Source organism: Oryctolagus cuniculus, chromosome 1 (genome assembly GCF_964237555.1).
Source record: "Oryctolagus cuniculus chromosome 1, mOryCun1.1, whole genome shotgun sequence".
NCBI lineage: Eukaryota > Metazoa > Chordata > Mammalia > Lagomorpha > Leporidae > Oryctolagus > Oryctolagus cuniculus.
The window spans coordinates 48,032,671-48,052,852 of record NC_091432.1 but is presented as its reverse complement, the minus strand read 5'-3'; the positions used below and the strand labels follow the sequence as shown (position 1 = coordinate 48,052,852).

The following is a 20,182-nucleotide window of genomic DNA, read 5'->3' as shown; positions in this document are numbered from 1 at the left end:
GTCCCTGAAGTAGACCCTGATAAACCCCAACGTTGTCAAAAATGTTAAAGGTTGAAGAGCATGTATATTGCATCTAAAAGAGTTGACTGGGCAGACATTTGGCCTAGCAGTTAAGAACCCTGTGCCCATATCAGAGATGCCTGGCTCTAGCTCCTGACTCCAACTTCCTGCTAATGCAGACCCTGGGTGCAGCAGTGATAGCTCAAGTAATTAGGTTTCTGCCTCTCATGTGGGAAAACTGGAATGCATTCCTAGTTCCTGGTTTCAATCCCAGTTCAGTCCCAGCCCAAGCCCAGTTGTTATAGGCATTTAGTGGATGGGAGCTCTCATTGTCTCTCTCTCTCTTCCTCTCAAATACTAAAAAATAAATAAAAATTTTAAAAACGGTTCATAGATCAGACTATAGTCCTATAATACAGTTTTTTTTTAAGACTTATTTATTTATTTGAAAGTGAGAGTTACACAGAGGAGAGGCGGGGGGGGGGGTCTTCCATCCTATGGTTCACTCCCCAGTTGGCTGCAACGGTTGGAGCTGTGCCAATCCAGAGCCAGGAGCCAGGAGCTTCTTCCGGGTCACGCATGCGGGTGCAGGGGCATAGCAGAGAGCTGGATTGGAAGTGGAAAAGCCAGGTCTTGAACCAGGGCCTATATGGGATGCTGGCACTTCAGGCCAGGACATTAACCTGCTGCACCACAGTGCCAGCCCCCTATAATATAGTTTTAACATATAACAAAATGTTTATGAGTTTTAAGTGACCTGCAAAAGGAATAATACAAATTATCATCTTGGGGCTGGTATTGTGGCATAGTGGATTAAACAACCACCTGCAATGCCAACATCCCATATGGGTGGCTGGTTCATGACCTGGCTGCTCCACTTCCGATCCAGCTCCCTGCTAATGTGCCTGGGAAAGCAGTGGAAGATGGCCCAAATGCATGGGCCCCTGAACCCATGTGGGAGACCCAGAAGAAGCTCCTGGCTCTTGAATTCAGCCTGGCCAAGCCCCAGCCTTGGCAGCCATTCGGGGAGTGAACCAACAGATGGAAGGTCTGTTTCTCGTTTCTCTGTGTAGCTCTGCCTTTCAAATAAATGAAATTTTTTTTGTTTTTTGTTTTTTTTTAATTTCAGTAAAGGAATTGTAAGAAAACCTCACTTCATGTATTTTCAGTAATTTAATGTTTCTACAGTCATGTGTTACCTTTAAAATTAACAAAACTCTGGCTACTTCTTTGAACTAAAAAAAGCAAAACTAAGTTCTAAGATATAGAAAGAAGTTAAATAAGAATTCCAGGATACCATGCTGTTCTTTTCAATAAATAATCTTGATTTTTGGTTGTGAACGTTTCCAGAATCTTTGTTCTTTGTGTGAATTTTTACAATATTCAGTAAATCCTGCCTATAAATATTCGTTCAAGTCAGTCAGAACTGCTGTGTATTGTATGAGGGTTTTTACAAAATGGGAGGGTCAGAAATAGTTGTTGGGGCTGGCATTTAACATAGCATTTTTTTTTTAAAGCTGATTTTTTTTTTTTAAGATTTATTTATTTACTTGAAAAGCAGAGTTCATAGATGGGGGTGAGGGGAAAGAGAGCACACAAGAGCACACGCGCTTCCATCCCTGGTTCACTTCCCACACGGCCAGGGCTGGACCAGGCCAAAACCAGAAGCCCACGGCTGCTTCTGTCTCCCACATGGATATAGGGGCCCATGTACTTGGGCTGTCTTCTACTTTCCCAGGTGCCTTAGCAAGGAGCTGAATTGAAGTGGAGCCATTGGGTCTCCAACCAGCGCCAACATAAGCTATAGGTATTGCAGACTGCGGCTTAACATGCTATGCCACAATGCCAGCCCCTCTGAATTTTTTTTTTAATTTATGTATTTTAAAGGCAAGAGTTACACTAGAGGAAGAGAGACAGAGTTTCCTTCTGCTAGTTTAATCCCCAGATGATTCCAATGAGCTGTGCTGGGCCAGGCCGCAGCCAGGAGCCTAGAATTCCATCCAGTCTCTCACGTAGGTGTTAGGGGCACAGGCTCTTTTTTTTTTTTTTTTTTTTTTTTTTTTTTTTTGACAGGCAGAGTGGACAGTGAGAGAGAGACAGAGAGAAAGGTCTTCCTTTTGCCGTTGGTTCACCCTCCAATGGCCGCCGCGGCCGGCACGCTCCCATGGGGTGCAGGGCCCAAGGCCATAGCAGAGGACTGGACTGGAAGAGGGGCAACCGGGACAGAATCCAGTGCCCCAACCGGGACTAGAACCCGGTGTGCCGGCGCCGCAAGGCGGAGGATTAGCCTAGTGAGCCGTGGCGCCGGCAGGGGCACAGGCTCTTGGGCCATCCTCTGCTGTTTCTTCCTAGCCATTAGCAGGGAACTGGATCAGAAGTGGAGCAACTGGGACCTGAACTGCTGTCTGTATGGGATGCTGGCATTGAAGGTGGTGGCTTTATGCTTTATCTGCTAAACCACAATGCTAGCCCCTTAACATAGCTTTTAAGATGCCTTTTGGGATGCCGATTTCCCAAATAAGAATGCCTGGGTTTGAGTCCTAGTTCCAGTTCCAATTCTAGTGTCCTCCTGATGTGCAGACAACAGGAGAAGGCTCAAGTACTTGGGTCCTTGTCACCCCCAGGGGAGAAATGGGTTGAGTTCTTGCCTCCCAACTTAAATCTGACCAGGCACCAGCTATTGCTGGCACTTGGGGATTGAACCAACAGAAAGATTTTTCTCCCTCTCTTTGTCTTTCTAACTCTCAAGTATGTAAATAAAGTACTAAGCTGTCAAATTAACCTTTTTTGAGATATATTTAATAATATACATGTTCTGATTCTAGTCTTGGTAGTTAAAGATGAATTTCATAACCATATAGACAATAAATGGTATAGAACTGATTTTTAAAAATGTTTATGGGGTCTCCCTTCCTTGGACCCCCCCCCCCCCGGCTGCTGTGGCAGGAGGTTTCTGACAAATAAATCTTGCTTTGCTAAAAAAAAAATGTTTACATAGTTTGTTTAATCTTTATAGGCATTGCCTTTTATTTTGAGAAACTTGGGCAATTTACTACTAACATAGGAGAAAAGGATTAATAAAAACAAAGTCAGAAGTAAGCCCAAAAACATGGGAAATTAAGTATATATCACACATATGACATTTCAAAACCATAAATGGTGTTAACTAATTAGGGGCCAGTGCTGTGGCACAGCAGGTTAAAGCCCCAGCCTGCAGTGCCAGCATTACATATGGGCGCTGGTTCAAGTCCCCACTTCTCCACTTCCAATCCAGCTTCCCTGCTAATGTGCCTGGGAAAGCAACATAGGATGGCCCAGGTCCTTGGGCCCCTGCACCCACGTGGGAGACCCAGAGGAAGCTCCTAGCTTTTGGCTTCAAGTCATCGCAACTCTGGCAGTTGCAGCCGTTTGGGGAGTGAACCAGCAGATGGACGACCCCTCTCCCTCCCTCTCTACGCCTCCTCTCCCTCTCTCTTCTCTCTCCCTTCTCTCTCTCTCTCCCTCTCCCTCCTGAAATTATTCAAATAAATAAAATCTTAAAAAAACTAATAATTTAGTTATTGGTCAGTATTTTGCAGCATAGTGGGTAATGCCGCCACCTGTGATGCCAGCATCCTAAATGGGCACCAGTTCTTGTCCCAGCTGCTGCACTTTTGATCCTGATAATGTCCTGGGAAAAGCAGCAGAGTATGTCCCAAGTGCTTGGGTCTCTGCACCCATGTGGGAAATCTGAATAAAGTATCTGGCTCCTGGCTTCAGCCTGTCCCAGCCATGACAGTTACAGCCATTGGGAGTGAACCATTGACATTGAGTGGAAGATTATTCTGTGGTTCTCCCTCTTTGTAACTCTGATTTTCAAAAAAAGAAATAAATCTTTTTTAAATAATCATTTCAAAAAATAAATAGTAAAAATCAACTCAGACTTCCTACCTACTGCTTACTCCCAAATAAATTCTGAGTGTATCTAAGATTTAAGCAAAATTTAAACTGTGATAAGCAAAAAAGGTGAATTAGGATTTTTTTTAATCATTAAAACCAAGAAAATTTTACCAAACTAGGAAAGTGTTTACAGCACCTAGAATTTTTAAAAAATTATCCAATTGAAAGCATGACCAGATAATTCACTGGCGGGGAGGTAACTTTTACCTACCAGACTGATAAAAATTAGAGATTTAATAATGACTTAGTATCAGAATATAGGAAAACAGGTACTATATGTAAATGGTTGGTGAGAAAATTGGTTCAACTGTTTTTAAGAGTCATCTCTAGAAAGTGAAGCTCATGATGAGAAAACTTTTTCTCTATGTACAGTTTTATTTTTCAATCATGTTCATTACTTACATAAGTTACAAAATAAAAACTGTTCTGTTAATCATTATAGGCAAAGTTACAAGAATCCATTGAATATGAAGACTTGGGAAAAAATAATTCTGTAAAAACAATTGCACTAAACCTTAAGAAGTCTGATAGGTAAGTCCTATTGTTACTAAATTAACTTGAAACAGAGTGGTTAACTAAACTAATCCAGTGTAGAAAATATACAGCAAGTGAAACACATTTTAATCGATTTGTTACTGTAAAAGTAGGATAGCCTTTTTCCTGAAAAATTCACTCTGTACATCTTGGGGAGGCATCCAGATGATTAAAGTAAGAAAATAAGTTTTGGATTCTTGTTCTGTTTTAATATTGACTTTGAGAGAATTAAGTTTTATTTTATTGAGATCTTAACTGTAGTGTAATTTTTGCGTTGAGGGGGAATATTGTATTGGTCGCTAAAATGTTTGAAATACAGATGTTTGCACTCTTTTACTCTTTGTAATTAATTATTTCTTCTCTGCTAACCTTCAGGTATTATCATGGTCCGACTCCAATCCAGTCACTACAGTATGCAACAAGTCAGGACATTATTAATTCTTTTCAAAGTATTAGGCAAGAAATGGAAGCTTATACACCTAGGTTAACTCAGGTAGGTGACTTGTACAGTATATTTATTTTATTTAAAGATTTTATTTGAGAGGTGGAGCCACAGACAGGGAAAGACAGAAAGGTCTTCCATCCGCTGGTTCACTCCCCAAATGGCTACAGTGTCGGGAGCTGGGCCGATCTGAAGCCAGGAGCTTCTTCTGAGTCTCCCACAGCGGGGTGCGGGAGCCCAAGGACTTGAGCCATCTTCTACTGCTTTCCCAGGCAAGAGCTGAGAACCAGATCAGAAAAGGAGCAGCCGGGACTAGAACCAGTGCCCATATGGGATGCTGGCACAGCAGGCAGGGGATTAACCTACTGTGTCACAGTGCCGGCCCCTTGTGCAGTTTAAAGAACAGCATTCCCACAGTTCCTTCGTCATTTGATGAATACAGCCAGATTGAGCTGTACCACTTACAAGTGTGCTTAAAGACGTATTTCTGCTAAATACATTGAGAAAAATTCAAGAAGTAGGGAGAAAAGGTGTTTTTCATGTTCAAGTGCCATCTGAAGAAAAGATAGTAATATAAAACAGGGTAATGAGTTTTTTGGTTGCTCATTTTTTACTTCCATATACTCATTTATTGAGAAAATCTTACTTATCCAAAGGGTTAGGTTCTAAGACCTGAAGTGGATACTTCAAGCCACAGATAGTATTAGGCTGTTTAATGTAATGCATTTTCCATCTTAATAGTGAAATTACTATGCACTGTAGTGTAACTTTGACAGTTTGAGTTGCAACAGCAAGACTGACATAGAGATGGACATTTTACACAGTGGTTAAGACACTGCTTAGAAGACCCTTGTCGGGGGCCAGTGCTATGGCTTAGAAGATGAAGCTGCCACCTGCAGTGCTAGCATCTTTTGGGTGCCGGTTCAGGTCCCAGCTGCTCCACTTCTGATCTAGCTCTCTGCTATGGCCTGGAAGGGCAGAGGAGGATGGCCCAAGTCCTTGGGCCCCTAGGCTTGCATGGGAGGTCTGGAGGAGGCTCCTGGCTCCTGCCTTCAGGTCGGCCCAGCTGCAGCCATTGTGGCCCTCTGGGGAGTGAGCCAGCTAATGGAAGACCTCCTTCTCTCTCTCTGCTTCTGCCCCTCTGTAACTCTGCCTTTCAAAAAATAAATAAATCTTTAAAAAAAAAAAGAAAGACAACCCTGTTCGTGTATCAGTGTGCCTGGGTTTGAGTCCCAGCTGCACTTCTAGTTCCAGTACCTGATTAATGCCCACCCTTGGAGGCATCAAATGACAGCTCAAGTGCTTTGGTTTCCTGCCAACCATGTGGGAGACCCTGATTAAGTTCTGGGCTCGTCGTTGCGGCCTGGTCCTACCCTCTATTGTGGACATCTGATGAGTGAACCTGTAGATGGAAGGTCTTTTTTTCTGTCTGTCTCTGCCTTTAGAATAAAAATGAAAGGGGTGGGCTGGGGGTGGGGGGCATTGTGGCATGGCCATCTGGCTGTCTTAGCAGGTGAAGCCGCCATCTGCAATGCCATCATCTCGTTGGGGTGCTTATTCAAGTCCTGGCTGTTCTGCTTTCAATCCAGCTCCCTGCTAATTCACCTGGGAAAGCAGTGGAGGATGGCCCAGGTCCTTGGGTCCCCACACCCATATGGGAGACCAGGATGAAGCTCCTATTCCTGGCTTTGGCTTGGCTGCTGTGGCCATTTCAGGAGTAAACCAGCAGATGGAAGATCTCCTATCTCTCCCTCTCTCTCTCTCTCTCTGTAACTGACTTACAAATAAAATTTTTAAAAAAAATAAGGATTTTTAGAAGATTGGAATTTATTTTTTTTAATTTATTTGAGAGTAGCAGGGTAAGAGACATAGATCTTCTGTTTGCTGGTTCACTCCCCAGATGTCCAAACAACCAGGAGCCAGGAACTCCATCCTAGTCTCCTTCATTGGTGACAGGGACTCAGTTACTTGAGTCATCCTCTGCTGCCTCCTAGACACAGTAGCAGGAAACTGGATCAGAAGTGATAGAACCAGGTTTGAACCAGGTACTCTGATACAGGATTTGGGGATCCCATGATGTACCACAACACCTCACATAACATGAATTGTGTTTTCTTTCCTCACTATTTTTTTTTTAAGATTTATTTATTTATTGAAAGAGTTACAAAGGGGGAGAGGGGGAGAAAGAGCTTCCTTCTGCTGGTTCACTTCCAAATGGCCGCAACAGCTGGAGCTGGACCCATCAGGAGCCAGGAGCTTCTTCTGGGTGCAGGTACCCAAGCACTTGAGCTATCTTCAGTGCTTTCTCAGGCCATAACAGAGAGCTGGATTGGAAATGGAGCAGCCAGGAGCTTCCTCCAAGTCTCCCACGTGGGTGCAGGGGCCCAAGTACTTGGGCCATCTTCTACTGCTTTCCCGGGCCATCTCAGAGAGCTGGATTGGAAATGGAGCAGTCAGGACTCTAACCAGCACCCATATGGGATGCTGGCACTGCAGGCGGCACCTTTACCTACTACACCACAGTGCCAGCTCCCCTTCTTCACCTTTTAAAATTCATTCTTAACACAGATCTTACTAACTTCAGCATACAATTTTTTTTTCTTCCGTTACTAAGTCAAGAGCTTTCACATTTTCACTTAGACTAGAAGAAACACATTGTGGCTTCTCTTTGGGATATCTAAATTGCCAGCATCACTACTCTTGTACTTTATTATTAAGTAAAACTTGAACATTAGCCCTGCAATAACATGACAGTTTGATCTGATCATTGAGACAGCTACTGTGTTAATAAAAGGTGGGTAGCCTGTAGATTAGTTAACAAAGGCTTGTTTTGTCCTAGAGGATGGAGTGAGACAACATAAGAGTATATCATACTACTAAAAATGACACAGAATTTAAAACTTAGGAATTATTTGTTTCTGGACTTTTCCACTTAAAATTTTTTTTACTGCAGTTGATCACAGGTAAGAAAATCTCTGAAAGGTGAAACTACAGATAACCTATGTATTTATTAAAGATTTATTTATTTGAAAGGCAGAATGACAGATCTTCCACCCGCTGATTCACTGCCCAAATGGCTGCAACAGTTGAGGCTGGGCCATCTGAAGTCACAACTATTTGGGCCACTGCTTTCTCAAGCACATTAACAGGGAGCTAGATCAGAAGCAGAGCAGCCAGGATGCAAACTGGTGTTCTGATATGGAATCAAGCATGAAAAATGGCAGCTTACCCACACTGCCCTGCAGCACCGGCCCATCTTTTGGATATTTGTAACATTATTCGCAGGACATAAAAATTATTAATTTGAAAATTAACCTACATGGGAACCTACGCAGTGGCGTAGTAGGCCAAGCCTCCACCTGTGTCACTAGCATTCCAAATGGGTGCCAGTTCATGTCCCAGCTACATCTCTTCCAATCCAGCTCTCTGTTTATGGCCTAGGAAAGCAGTGGAAGATGGCCCAAGCGCTTGGGCCCTGTACCCACGTGGGAGACATTAGAAGCTCCTGGCTCCTGGCTTCAAATCAGCCCAGCTCTAGCTGTTGGGGGCAATTTGGGGAGTGAACCAGTGGATAGAAGACCTTTTTCTTTCTCGTTCCCTCATTCTGTAACTATGCATCTCAAATACATAAATAAAGTCTTTTTTTAAAAAAAAAATTAACCTGCAGTAGAAGATATCCCCAGTATTTGGGCTTCTGCCACCCACATAGGAGATCCAGATGAAGTTTCAAGTTCCTGGCTTTGGCCTGGCCCAGCCCTGGCTGTTGTGGCCATTTGGAGAGTGAACCAGCAGATGAAAGATCTGTGTCTCTCCCTCTCTCTCTGTAACTCTGCCTTTCAAATAAATAATAAATCTTTTTCAAAAGTAATTACTGTTACAAAGATTAGCCTTCTGTAAATTTACTGAATTTCTTGTCCTGCTTGCCGTTGTCATTGCGATGATTTCATGGGCCTTCTACAGCCAACAAGCCAGATGTTTCCCACCCCTGCTGTAAAGGATGTGTTTATACAGGAATAGATGTTCTACTTCACCTTTTGGCGTAAAGCTGAAATTTAAAAAAAGCAGCAGTAAGGAGGAAAACCAATCTGTATGTCTTTGTTTCTTTCAGGTTCTCTCAAGTGGTGCTGCCAGTTGTACCATTACAGCATTGTCACCCGGAGGAGCACTTATGCAAGGAGGGACACAGCAAGCCATAAACCGTATGTACTGCTATCCCTCTGCTTCAGTGAGCTCTGAAGAGCAACGTAGGTGGAGCGCTCATGTTCTGTTGGTTTTCCTTTGGGATGTTTCAGAGATGGTTGTCTTGTAGACTCAGATTCTAAAACATCTAGATGAGAGTTTAGGTTTCAGAATTTTCTTACTATTATAAACATATGACATATTGCTAGTCTTCCTAACATCATACTAAAAGCCTGTTTCCCTACCTCTTAGAATAAAGGGGAAATCTGAAAGTCCCTCCAGAATCCCATATAATTTTTAATTATGTGATCTCCCTCAGCCACAAAACCATTTCTCAGAATAACACATCCTGGTTTGGCATTGGTCAAAAGCACATGTTCAGATTTATTCTCGGATTAGTTGTTTTTCCAGAGACTATACATGTATGGAAATAGGTTTTATCTTGTGGATGTCTTCCTTCTTTTGCAGAGATGGTGCCAAATGATATTCAGTCTGAATTGAAACACTTGTATGTGGCTGTTGGAGAACTTCTGCGGCATTTCTGGTCCTGTTTTCCTGTTAATACACCATTCCTAGAAGAAAAGGTTGGAACTAATTCTAAGTACAGCCAGCTGTTGTGCTAGCAACTTAGTGAGGTGTTAATTTGAAATCACCAAATTATATTGAGTGTTGAGTATGGGCCAGCCACTGGGGTACCTACTTTTATATACGTTATTTCATTTAAGCCTCACAAGATCTTTATGGAGTAAGTGTTGATCATACTCATTTCATAGATGAGAAAATTGAGACCTAGACCAGTTGCATAACTAATATAACTTAAAACTTGGACTTAATCTCCAGCCATTGTATGAATAATTAAAATACAATCACATTAGTAAGGTGATTTGGAATTTTTTAAGGGTACAGAAATCCAAATTGAGGACTCAGCAACAAATATAGCACTAACTATAAACACTAAAATCCTTTTAACCAAATAAAGGATGATTGACATGGGGAACCATTTGATCTGGCAGTTGGTGCTGGTTGAGATACTCATTCTGTATTTTAGTGCCTTGCTTTGAGTCTTGGCTCTGGCTTCAGATTCCATTTAACTGCTAATGCAGTCCATGGGAAGCAGTGGTGATGGTCATGAAGTAGTCGCATTCCTACCACCCACGTAAGAGACCCTCATTGAGCTCCTTGCTCCTAGCTTCAGCCCTGGCCTGGCCTGGCCGTAGCCATTGTGGGGAAGGTCAGTAGATGAGTTCACTCTCCATCTCTGCCTCTCAAATAATATTTAAAACAAAGAGGGCTGTTGATAAATGGTAAGATATTTATACATTAATTGTAGCAACAGCTTTACTTTGTGGATTATTCTTACAAACAGGGAAAGATAACTATCTCGTTAATAACAGAAGGCAGAAGATTAGGCAACTCACTAAGACTGCTAGTGACGGGCCCAGCATGATGGCAATGGCTTAAGCTGCTGCCTGCAATGCTGGCCTCCCTTGTGAGTGCCTGTTGAAGTCCCAGCTATTCCACTTCCCATCCAGCCTCCCTGCTAATAATCCTTGTAGAGCAGCATAAGATGCGCCAGCTGGCTCCGTAGCTCAATAGCCTAATCCTCTGCCTTCGGCGCCGGCACACCGAATTCTAGTCCTGGTTGGGGCGCCAGATTCTGTCCTAGTTGCTCCTCTTCCTGTCCAGCTCTCTGCTGTGACCCGGGAGTGCAGTGGAGGATGGCCCAAGTGCTTGGGCCCTGCACCTGCGTGGGAGACCAGGAGAAGCACCTGGCTCCTGGCTTCGGATCGGTGCAGCGCACTGGCTGTAGCGGCCATTGGGGGTGAACCAATGGAAAAAAGGAAGACCTTTCTCTCTGTCCCTCTCTCTCACTGTCCACTCTGCCTGTCAAAAAAAAAAAAAAAAGATGCCCACATGGGCAACCCAGAAGAGGTTCCAGGCTCCTGGCTCCTGCCTGACCCAACCCCCACTGTTGGGGCCATTTGGGAGTGAACCAATGGAAGAAAGGTATCTGTTTCCCTCTCCCTTTCTCTGTAATTCTTCCTTTCAAATAAATCTTTTCTTAAAAAAAATGCTAGTGGCCCAGTAAGTATAAGAGGAAATTTTCAGACCCATTAATAAATAATTAAAACTACAGTGAAAGACCGTTTGTACTTATTAATTTGTAAAAGAACAAAAAACTTAAAATCATTGTTGGCCAGATTGCTGAGAACCTTCCACTGCTAGTAATATTACCTTTTATGGAGTGTTTTGATTTAGAAATTCATCAATTAGGAATTTAAGGAAGTAATTAACAGTGTATATAAATACCTAAGAACAGAGATATTCCTCTGTCACTAAAGTAGAAAAAGTAGAAATGGTATAAATTTTTTTAAAGATTTTTTTTTTTATGTGAAAGGCAGAGTCACAGAGAGTGAGATTTTCATCTGCTGGTTTGCTCCCCAAATGGCTGCAACAGCCGGAGCTGGGCTAATCGGAAGCCAAGAGCTTCTTCCAGGTCTCCCACGCAGGTGCAAGGACCCAAGCACTTGGGCCACCTTCTGTTGCTTTCCCAGGCTCATTAGCAGGAAGCTGGATCAGAAGTGGAGCAGCTGGGACTTGAACTGGTGCCAGTGTAGGATGCCAGTGCTGCAGGCAGCAACTTTGCCCACTATCCCACAGCACCAGCCCTTTTTAAAACATAACCTTCCTATGTGGAAAGTAGTGTTTTTGTCTTGGTTCTTACAGGTTCTCTTGAGAAATTTCTATAATTGTTTTTCATCTTTTTTAGGTAATAAAAATGAAAAGTAATTTGGAACGATTCCAGGTTACAAAGCTCTGCCCATTCCAAGAAAAAATTCGAAGACAGTATTTAAGCACAAATGTAAGACAACAATCTGATTTTCTTTCTGTTTATAGTAAAATTAACTGCTTTAATCTGAGTGAGTAGATACTTTGTTTTTTGCTGCTTGGAGTTTTTTGTTTTTGTTTTTGTTTTAATAAAATGCTAAATACTCACCAATCAGGAATAGCAGTAGATTGTTACTGTTGAGTGACAATTGTTTCCAATTGCACACCACTCCCCTCTCTCTAGAGGTCATAACTGACCAGACAGTTGTGATAATCACCTCTATCCTTTTATTTATAGATTTTAGAGCCTATGTATATGTTCTTAAAAATGTGTACCATTAAATTGGAAAAACTTGATAGCAAACCTGTCAACGTGGGGAAAAGTAGAATTGCCCTGACAGTAAACTGACCATTTCTTAGGTTGTGTCTGGCTTCCAGCTGCCTTGATTAATATTGAGGAAAATCAAAAGCAGAAAATCATCACCAGTACAGTTTTGTGTCTCTTCCCTAATGTTCTAAGTGAATTTTCTCAGAATACAAAACAGCATTACTTAGAAAAGAAGCTTGCCCATGTCTCCCCAAACAGGCAAGGGTGACAGATAGATTCTGGCTTGTGGGCCTCCTCAGTTGGCTGTAGCTGCGATGTGCCTGTAGCTCTGTGGTGACGAGGAGCCATGTACAGCCGTGCAGGAGGCTGTGGTGTCAGCACTCTTCAGGTGTTCGTCTCCCTTTTTTTGATCTCTTCCAGTTGATTCAGTAGAGCCACAGCCCATCGAGCCATAATTATTATACTGTCCAGACATTATAACAATAGATGTGGCAAGTAAGAGGGCTCTTTTAACTCTGGACTGCTTTTATCTTGGTCATTGACAAGCTTAAAAAAAAATAATCAAGGACTTCGTGTTCTCCATCCTCCCAGAACTGACCTAAAGACTTTATAAAGACTTCTTTTGTGGGGGTGGGGGGTCTCCCATGCGGGTGCAGGGCCCAAGCACATGGGCCATCCTCCACTGCCTTCCCAGGCCACAGCAGAGAGCTAGACTGAAAGAGGAGCAACCAGGACGGAACCGGCACCCCAATCGGGACTAGAACCCGGGGTGCCAGTGCCGCAGGCAGAGGATTAGCCTAGTGAGCCACAGCGCCAGCCCTTTATAAAGATTTCTAACGATGTAAACATTATCCACCACCAAGAAAATAGGTATTTTAGAGATACTCTACTTCAGGAGTCATTGTGATCCTGTTGACTTCAGTTATGCCCATGACCGGGACAGATCTCTGCTCAGTTCTGTAGTCTTGATCTAAGATGTGATGTAGTCCATTATCCAAAGCCTTGAAACCATCCAGGTAGTAGGTAATCGACTAAGTTACATTGACATCTTGTCAGGTTGGAGCTGGAAAAAACTATTAAGAAAACAGAAAAGGACTCCATAAAATTGTGCAGAAGAATTAACTGAAGACACTTTTGAAAAGCCAAAAGATCCCTGGGACAACAAGTGATTGGCCTAGCAGTGAGATGTCTGTGTCCCACTTTAGGATGCCTGTGTTTAATTCCCAGCTCCTACTCTTCCAGGCCCTAGGAGGCAGTCATTGGCTCAGATAATGAGGTTCCTGCCATCTGCTTAGTCATTGTGGCCATTTGGAGAGTGAACCAATACATGGATTCTCTCTTCCCTTCTCTCCCCCTTTCCTGCAAATAAATCAATAAATAAATAAAAAAGATTCCCCGGTCTCATCCTGGACCTGCTGATTCAGAATCTTTAGGGGAGTACAGCATTTTTCAGATGCTCTGTTAAAAGTTCTGTTGTTGCCACCATTCTTGCCTTAATGAGCTTTAACAGTGTTTAAATCTAGAAATCACCAACTGAGTTTGGCCCCTGCCGCCCCATTTGACAGAAGAAATGGGCACAGAGGCCAATGACTGCTTTGATGTTGTCCAGTTGCTGCTGGGTGACAGGGCAGACATTGCGGGTGAGCTTCCAGCCTCTTTCCTGCACATCAGCGTATCTTCCCGTACAGAATGTGACTGCTAGCGCCTTTGCAGGGGGCTTGCACAGTGCCTTGTGGACTGGGCACTGCAGGTGAGTGTGGAAACCACACTCTGATGTACTTGCCAGAGTCCGGTCAGAAGCAGGAACTTCCCCTGCCTTGGCCCAGCGGTTGAGTGTCCCGCTGTGTTTTTGTTTTTCAGTTGGTGAGCCACATAGAAGAGATGCTGCAGACAGCCTACAACAAGCTCCACACGTGGCAGTCTCGGCGTCTAATGAAGAAAACGTGAGGAGTCCATGGCTGTCACATGTGATGTGAGATCGAAGAGAAATGTGACCTGCAGTGACTCTGGAAACCTGGCCTAGTAGACATGCAGATGACCACACAGAGTGACAAGAAACATCTGCACTCTGCCGACTCCCAGAGCTGATGCTATTGTACTTGCACATGGGGAGCTGACAAGAAGAAAGGGACTGATTCAACTAAATGCTGGGGAGGTAAATTAAGGCAGAACCAAAATGAGCTAGGTTGCTAATATATATATATGTATGTATGTATGTGTACATATATATGTGTACATATATATATTTTAAAAGACTGTTTACTGCAGTTACTCAGGAACTGCTTTTGATTCACATTAAGCTGCTTTCAGAAATTTAAAAATACTTTTTTAAAGGGTGCATTGATAAAATCTGAGGTTTTTTTTGTTTTGTGGTTTTTTTTTCTGTGTAAATTGTTTTCCTAAGTTTATGGCACAGGGTAGACCTAAAGTATTTCTCCTCCTTCCTCCCCTTGGATCCTCAAGTTTCTCTGACTTCTAGTTGTACCTTACATCTGCAAGTTAAAAAGAGGGTGCTTTAAATCAGAGGGAGACTGTTGCTCAGCCATCCAGAAACAGTTGTAGTCAGAAGACATCATTGGTCCTGTGTTTCCTAGGGAAATAAGAATCGATAAATATTGCACTGAATGTTGGTGGTCTTGAGGCCCTAAATAATAAAGAGGGAACATGTGAAAGCTGCGTGGGGTTTATATGCAGACTTTTGTCAGAAGACAATAACGCTGCATGTTTTTCTTTGAGTGCAAATGTACATTGCTAAGTTTTTTTTTAAAGATGGCATGTGCTTTGAAAGAAGAAATTGCATTTTTAAGAGTTTAAAATCTTATGAGTGAAAAATATAAGAAATCTTACTTATTTTCACCTCTTTAGAAGAAATAAAAGATGTTTCTCATATATCCTTTTCTGCAGTATCTTACTGTCCTTGGCAAATTGATCATCACTGCATAGCGACTGAACACACGTGCACGCATACACATTTACATACATACACACCTACTCATATATTCTTGTTCTGGAATCCATGCCGTATTTTGTTCCTAACAGGATCAACTCAGTTATCTAAGACTTTAACATCTTGTATTAAAATTTACACAAAAAAGTAAAACTTTTTATAGATACTCTGAACTGTAGCAGATCTTGTCAACCTCATTATATGTGGTATTTACATGGGTGAGCTGCTCAAGGACTACTCATTCTTAGTTTAAATTTTAAAGGTTCCTATCCACTGGTTCACTCCCTGGGTATCTACAGCTGAAGCCAATTGCTGGAAGCTCAATCCAGGTCTCACGGGGGCCATCACCCCTGCCTCCCAGGGTCGGCTTTAGCAGGAAACTGGAGTTTCAAACTCTGGCACTCTGAGGTGGGACATGGACATTTTTTTTTCAAGGTTTCATTTACTTATTTGAAAGGCAGAGTTAGAGAAGGAAGGGGGGCCAGGTAAAGAGACGTCAATCTTCCATCTGCTGTTTCACTCCCCAAAAGGCTGCAGTGGCCGTGGCTGGGCCAGGCCAAAGCCAAGGATCAGAGCTTCATCTGGATCTCCCATGAAGGCACAGGGGCCCAAGGACTTGAGCCATTTTTTGCTGCTTTCCCAGGCACATTATCAGGAAGCTAGCTCGGAAGTGGAGCAGCTGGGACACAAACCGGTGCCCGTATGGGAAGCTGGCACCATAGACAGTGGCTTAATTGTGCCACAGTGCCAGCCTCCAGGACATGGGTGTCACAACCACTGGGTTAAATGCTCACCCGTACTCATTCTTTTTTTAAGGTATCTTACAAGCTGTTAATTCTTCATACAGTGGTTACAAGTCAAAACCTGCGATGTTGAACTGGAAAAAGGAATAGAGCCCATGTCATTTTCTGCCTCATTCTTGCTTTTTCTTCTGCAGATCAGACCAGCCGTAGTTGAATCCTTTACACCTTCCAGTTCCACAAAGTGCTTTCCACTGCATTAGGACTACTGCAATTACTCCTAGCAGCAGTGGAGCAGCTAGAAAAAAAGATCTGAAATTAAAAAGTATGTCTAGTGGGAGAAGCAGACATAAATAAAATGTTCTGTTGAGTACTAAGATTAAATGATATGGGGCTGGCGCTCTGGCAAAGCGTTTTAAAGCTCCGGTCTGCCGGCATCCCATATGGGTACCAGTTCAGGTTGTGGATGCTCCACTTCCAATCCAGCTCTCTGCTGTGGCCTGGGAAGGCAGTAGAAGATGGCCCAAGTCCTTGAGCCCCTGCACCTGCATGGGAGACCTGGAGGAGGCTCCTGGCTCCTGGCTTTGGATCTGCACAACTCTGACCATTGCAGCCTTCTGGGGAGTGAACCAGCAGATGGAAGACCTCTCTTTGTCTTCCTCTGCCTCTCTCTAACTCTGCCTTTAAAATAAATTAAAAAAAAAAAAAAAAAAAAAAAAAAGATTAAATGATACAGGGGCTGGCAGTGTGGCACAACAATCCTTTATGAGTGCCGTCCCTTACGAGCCTTTATTCAAGTCCCAGCTGCTCTGCCTGATCACCTTCCTGTTTATGTGCCTGGGAGAGCAAAGATGTTCCAAGTACTTGGGCCTCTGCCACCCATGTGGGAGACCCAGATGAAGTTCCAGGCTCCTTGCTTCAGCTGTCGGAGCCATTTGAGTAGTGAACCAGAGGATGGAATCAATCAATCAATCTCTCTCTCTCTCTGTTTCTCTGTCTCTCTGTTCCTCTCCCCGTCCCTCCAACTCTGCCTTTCAAATAAATAAATGAATGTTTAAAAAAAAAAAAGATACATATAATTGAGCCTGAAGGAAGAAAAGAATTTGGGGGCATTGAAGTGGGCTTTATTTAGAATGGTAGCATTGCAGCTGAGCCTTGAAAGTAGAATAGGATTGGCAGGATAGTCATTTGTTCGAGATTGAGGGAGGGGAAAGCATAAGGAGGTGCGGGGGTTTGAAAGACCCTGATGTGTTAGGGGAACAGGAAGAATTTGTTAGATTGGAGGTTAGGAAAATGGATTTAATTCAGGATGTGGATAGCCTTGTATTCTAAGGGCAGAAATTCAGGCGTAACCCGTAAGCCCTGAGGGATCTGGCCAGAAATTTTGAGCCAACAAATTTTTTGAGGGGAGAAGGTGTTTATTGTTTAAAATACAAAGTTCTGACAGTTTGGGAGTCCAGAACCCAGAATCCCATTGGCATAATCCAGACTGGAAATCATATCCAGATTAAAATAGGTTCTGGTCAGGAGAAAAGAGGGGGCTGAGTAAAGGCGTTCATCCCTGAGGTGCACGTGCCCACTCTGAGGAGTCGGGAATTCAGGGCGCTTTCACGAGCGAGCCTCCCGTACCGCGTCCAGCGTGCATTGGTGAAACCCGTGAGCCATGGAGCCCTTTACAAATGAACTTCAGTAGCTGTATCAGCGGCTCCCTGCCTTCCCTTTAAGGAAATAACAGCCACTGGTGGGTGAGGGCTGCCCCAGACCAGCCCTGTGCCAAGCATTCCCCACTGCCTCACTTCATTCCCAACCACTGGCAAAGCAGGTGGATACCACAGGTTGGTTGACAGATTAGAGATGATTCCAAGGTTAAATAAGTTACCCAGGTTAGTGGCAGAGGCCTCCAGTTATTCTCAATTGCTGAGGCTTCTCCGCTGCCTGAGTGATTGAGATGTCTCTGTTTCCTACCCAGCCCGGCACTCCATTGCCCCGTTTTTCATTTGATTGCTGTACCATTCCTGCCTCTGATTCTGCTCTGTGCTTCATTTGTCACAAATCACATTATGGAAATTAGTCTGTCTAGTAGGTCCCAAGATCCCAGAGGACTGCAAAATACAGTTATTTTAATATATTTGACGGAAGCATGTCCTGCCCTGGAGAACGTTCCTTCTGGCTAGAAGAGTAGCATCGGTGGTGTTTGTCTGCTTTAGCCTTAGACTACAAAAAACCTGGTGATAACCACTTCAATCTGGAAAACAGAAGAATGTTTTAATATCTGCCTAGAAGGGTAACCCACTTGTGCAGCCCAAGAGTTTAATCCAGAAAGTCCTTTCCTATTGGTGCCTTCCCCATCTCTCATGCTGGCAGTGCCCTGGGATGGCAGCTGCCCATTTCAAACTTAGATTTGCTGTCTGCAGCGTCAAGACGTACATGGGATTCCTCAGGATTACCTCTGCCCTTTCCCAATTTAGCTTCTTCAAGACTCAGCTGTTCTCCCAGTTCTTGAGGCCAGGGAAGTCGCAGTTATTTTCAGCTGTCAGATTGTCCAGTACTGGAGCATTGCCTAGACCTGGTGAAGGAGTGATTCGCCCTCAGTGTGTACCGTGTTCCCTTATTTGGATGCATATTGAAGTTTTAAGAGAGACTAAATGGTTTCCCAACTAACCAGAGAACTCTGCTTGCATAGAGTACTTCACAGAACCCATAATACCTAATGGTGATCATGGCATCGGAGCTGTTGAGTTGGAGTCAGAGGCCCAGCTCCTGTACCCACCCCAGCAGAGTGAGCATGAAAAACCAACACCAGCAGGCTGCTGTGGCAGGGGTGGGGGCTGATACCAGGAGTGGACTGAAATTGAAGTGTGATATCAATCTGGCTTAAATTTTTACCCAGCTCTGATGACAGAAATAAATGGCAAGATGGTAGGCTTAAACCCTGCTCTCAGCAGTTACGTGAAAGGCAAACACACGTGGGGGAAGGCATTGGGCACAGTGTGTAGATCACCACTGAACCGGGGTGTGGTTCAGGTCCTGCTTCTGCTCTGCATTCCAGCTCGCTGCTGCCGTGCACCCCAGGTAGCAGCAAGTAGTGGGCTCCTTGCCACCCACGTGGAGACTGGACTGAATGTCTAGCTCCTGGCTCCAGCATGACCCAATCGCAGCTGTTGTGAGCATTTGAGGTGTGAGCCCACAGATAGAAGAATTTTTTCTGCCTCTCAAATAAATTAGGTAAAAGAAAATCTTAAAAGGTGAACAAGACTGAACAGCAAGACACCCAAATGTTCATTATAGTCACAGAGATGCATCCTTACCTCACTGGACTCGCCCTCGTCAGATTCATGTTCACTAGGTGCTGGGATCCAAAGGCCTCTCCTTACTCTAAACTCTCCAGTCCAAGCAGCTACAGGAGCAACAGAAAGGGGGTGGCAGGGACTGGTGTGGCACTGCAGCTGGATCGGTGCTTTGGATGTCTGCGTCCCATGTCAGTGCCTCGTCCAAGTCTTGGCTGCCCTGCTTCCCACCTACTCCCTGCTGATGCGTGCCCTGGCAGCCCGCAGATGACAGCTCAAGTTCTTGCATTCTTGCTGCCCATGTTAGAGACCCAAATTGGGTTCTGGCTGTTGCAGGCATTTGGGGAGTGAACAGGTGGATGAAAGATCCATCTTCCTCTTCCTGCATCTCCCTATCCCTCTTTCTTTAAAATAAAGGGGAGGAGATGTCAAATACAGTATTATTGCCCACTAATACCCACTTTTAAAATTACTGTAGGGGCCTGTGCTGTGGCACAGGAGATTAAGCTGCCTCTTAGGACACCTGTATCCTCCATTTGAGTGCTGGTGAACCCCAGCTACTCCACTTCCAATCCAGCTCCCTGCTAATGTGCCTGGGAAGGCAACAGATAATGGCCCAAAGTACTTGAGTCCTTGCCACCGCACTGGAGACCTGGATGAAGTTTCTGGCTCCTGGCTTTGACCTGGCCCATACCTGGCTGTTGTGGGCATTTAGGGAGCGAACCAGTAGATGAAAGATCTCTATCTCCTTTTCCTTCCCTGTCTCTCCCCATCCAACTGGTACTTTTGTGTGAGATGCCAGCGTTATAATGGCAGCTTACTTAACCCACTGTGCCACAATGCCAGCCCCCAGTGTTTTGAAAGAAATTATTGTAAAGTGAGGCAGGCATTGTGGCACAGAAGGTTAAGCTGCTGCTTGGAGACACTGTATCATATATTGGACAGCTGTTCGAGTCC

General features: G+C 44.0%; 1 protein-coding gene and 1 long non-coding RNA gene across 7 annotated transcripts in view; one reads left to right on the top strand and one right to left on the bottom strand.

Moving 5' to 3' along the window:
- The window catches only part of GTF2H1 (general transcription factor IIH subunit 1), a 41,553-nt gene extending 26,413 nt beyond the window's left edge, over positions 1-15,140 (top strand). For 3 of the 6 annotated variants that reach the window (XM_070072665.1, XM_070072658.1, XM_070072659.1), the window contains 7 exons: positions 4,382-4,470; positions 4,849-4,966; positions 9,024-9,114; positions 9,563-9,678; positions 11,865-11,957; positions 13,861-14,001; positions 14,112-15,140. In XM_070072665.1, coding sequence (XP_069928766.1) covers positions 4,382-4,470; positions 4,849-4,966; positions 9,024-9,114; positions 9,563-9,678; positions 11,865-11,957; positions 13,861-13,953 — 600 coding nt within the window. In that variant the 3' untranslated portion in view covers positions 13,954-14,001; positions 14,112-15,140. The remainder of the gene's footprint in view (positions 1-4,381; positions 4,471-4,848; positions 4,967-9,023; positions 9,115-9,562; positions 9,679-11,864; positions 11,958-13,860; positions 14,002-14,111) is intronic. The other 3 variants (XM_051834002.2, XM_002721364.5, XM_070072662.1) reach the window with 2 other exon arrangements.
- A 3,037-nt stretch (positions 15,141-18,177) lies between these two features.
- On the bottom strand, positions 18,178-19,446 carry LOC138849370 (uncharacterized). The gene is made up of 2 exons (XR_011388143.1): positions 19,247-19,446; positions 18,178-18,504 (listed from the first exon to the last, which is right to left on the bottom strand). It is a non-coding gene; the product is annotated as an uncharacterized lncRNA (long non-coding RNA).
- Positions 19,447-20,182: the final 736 nt, after the last annotated feature.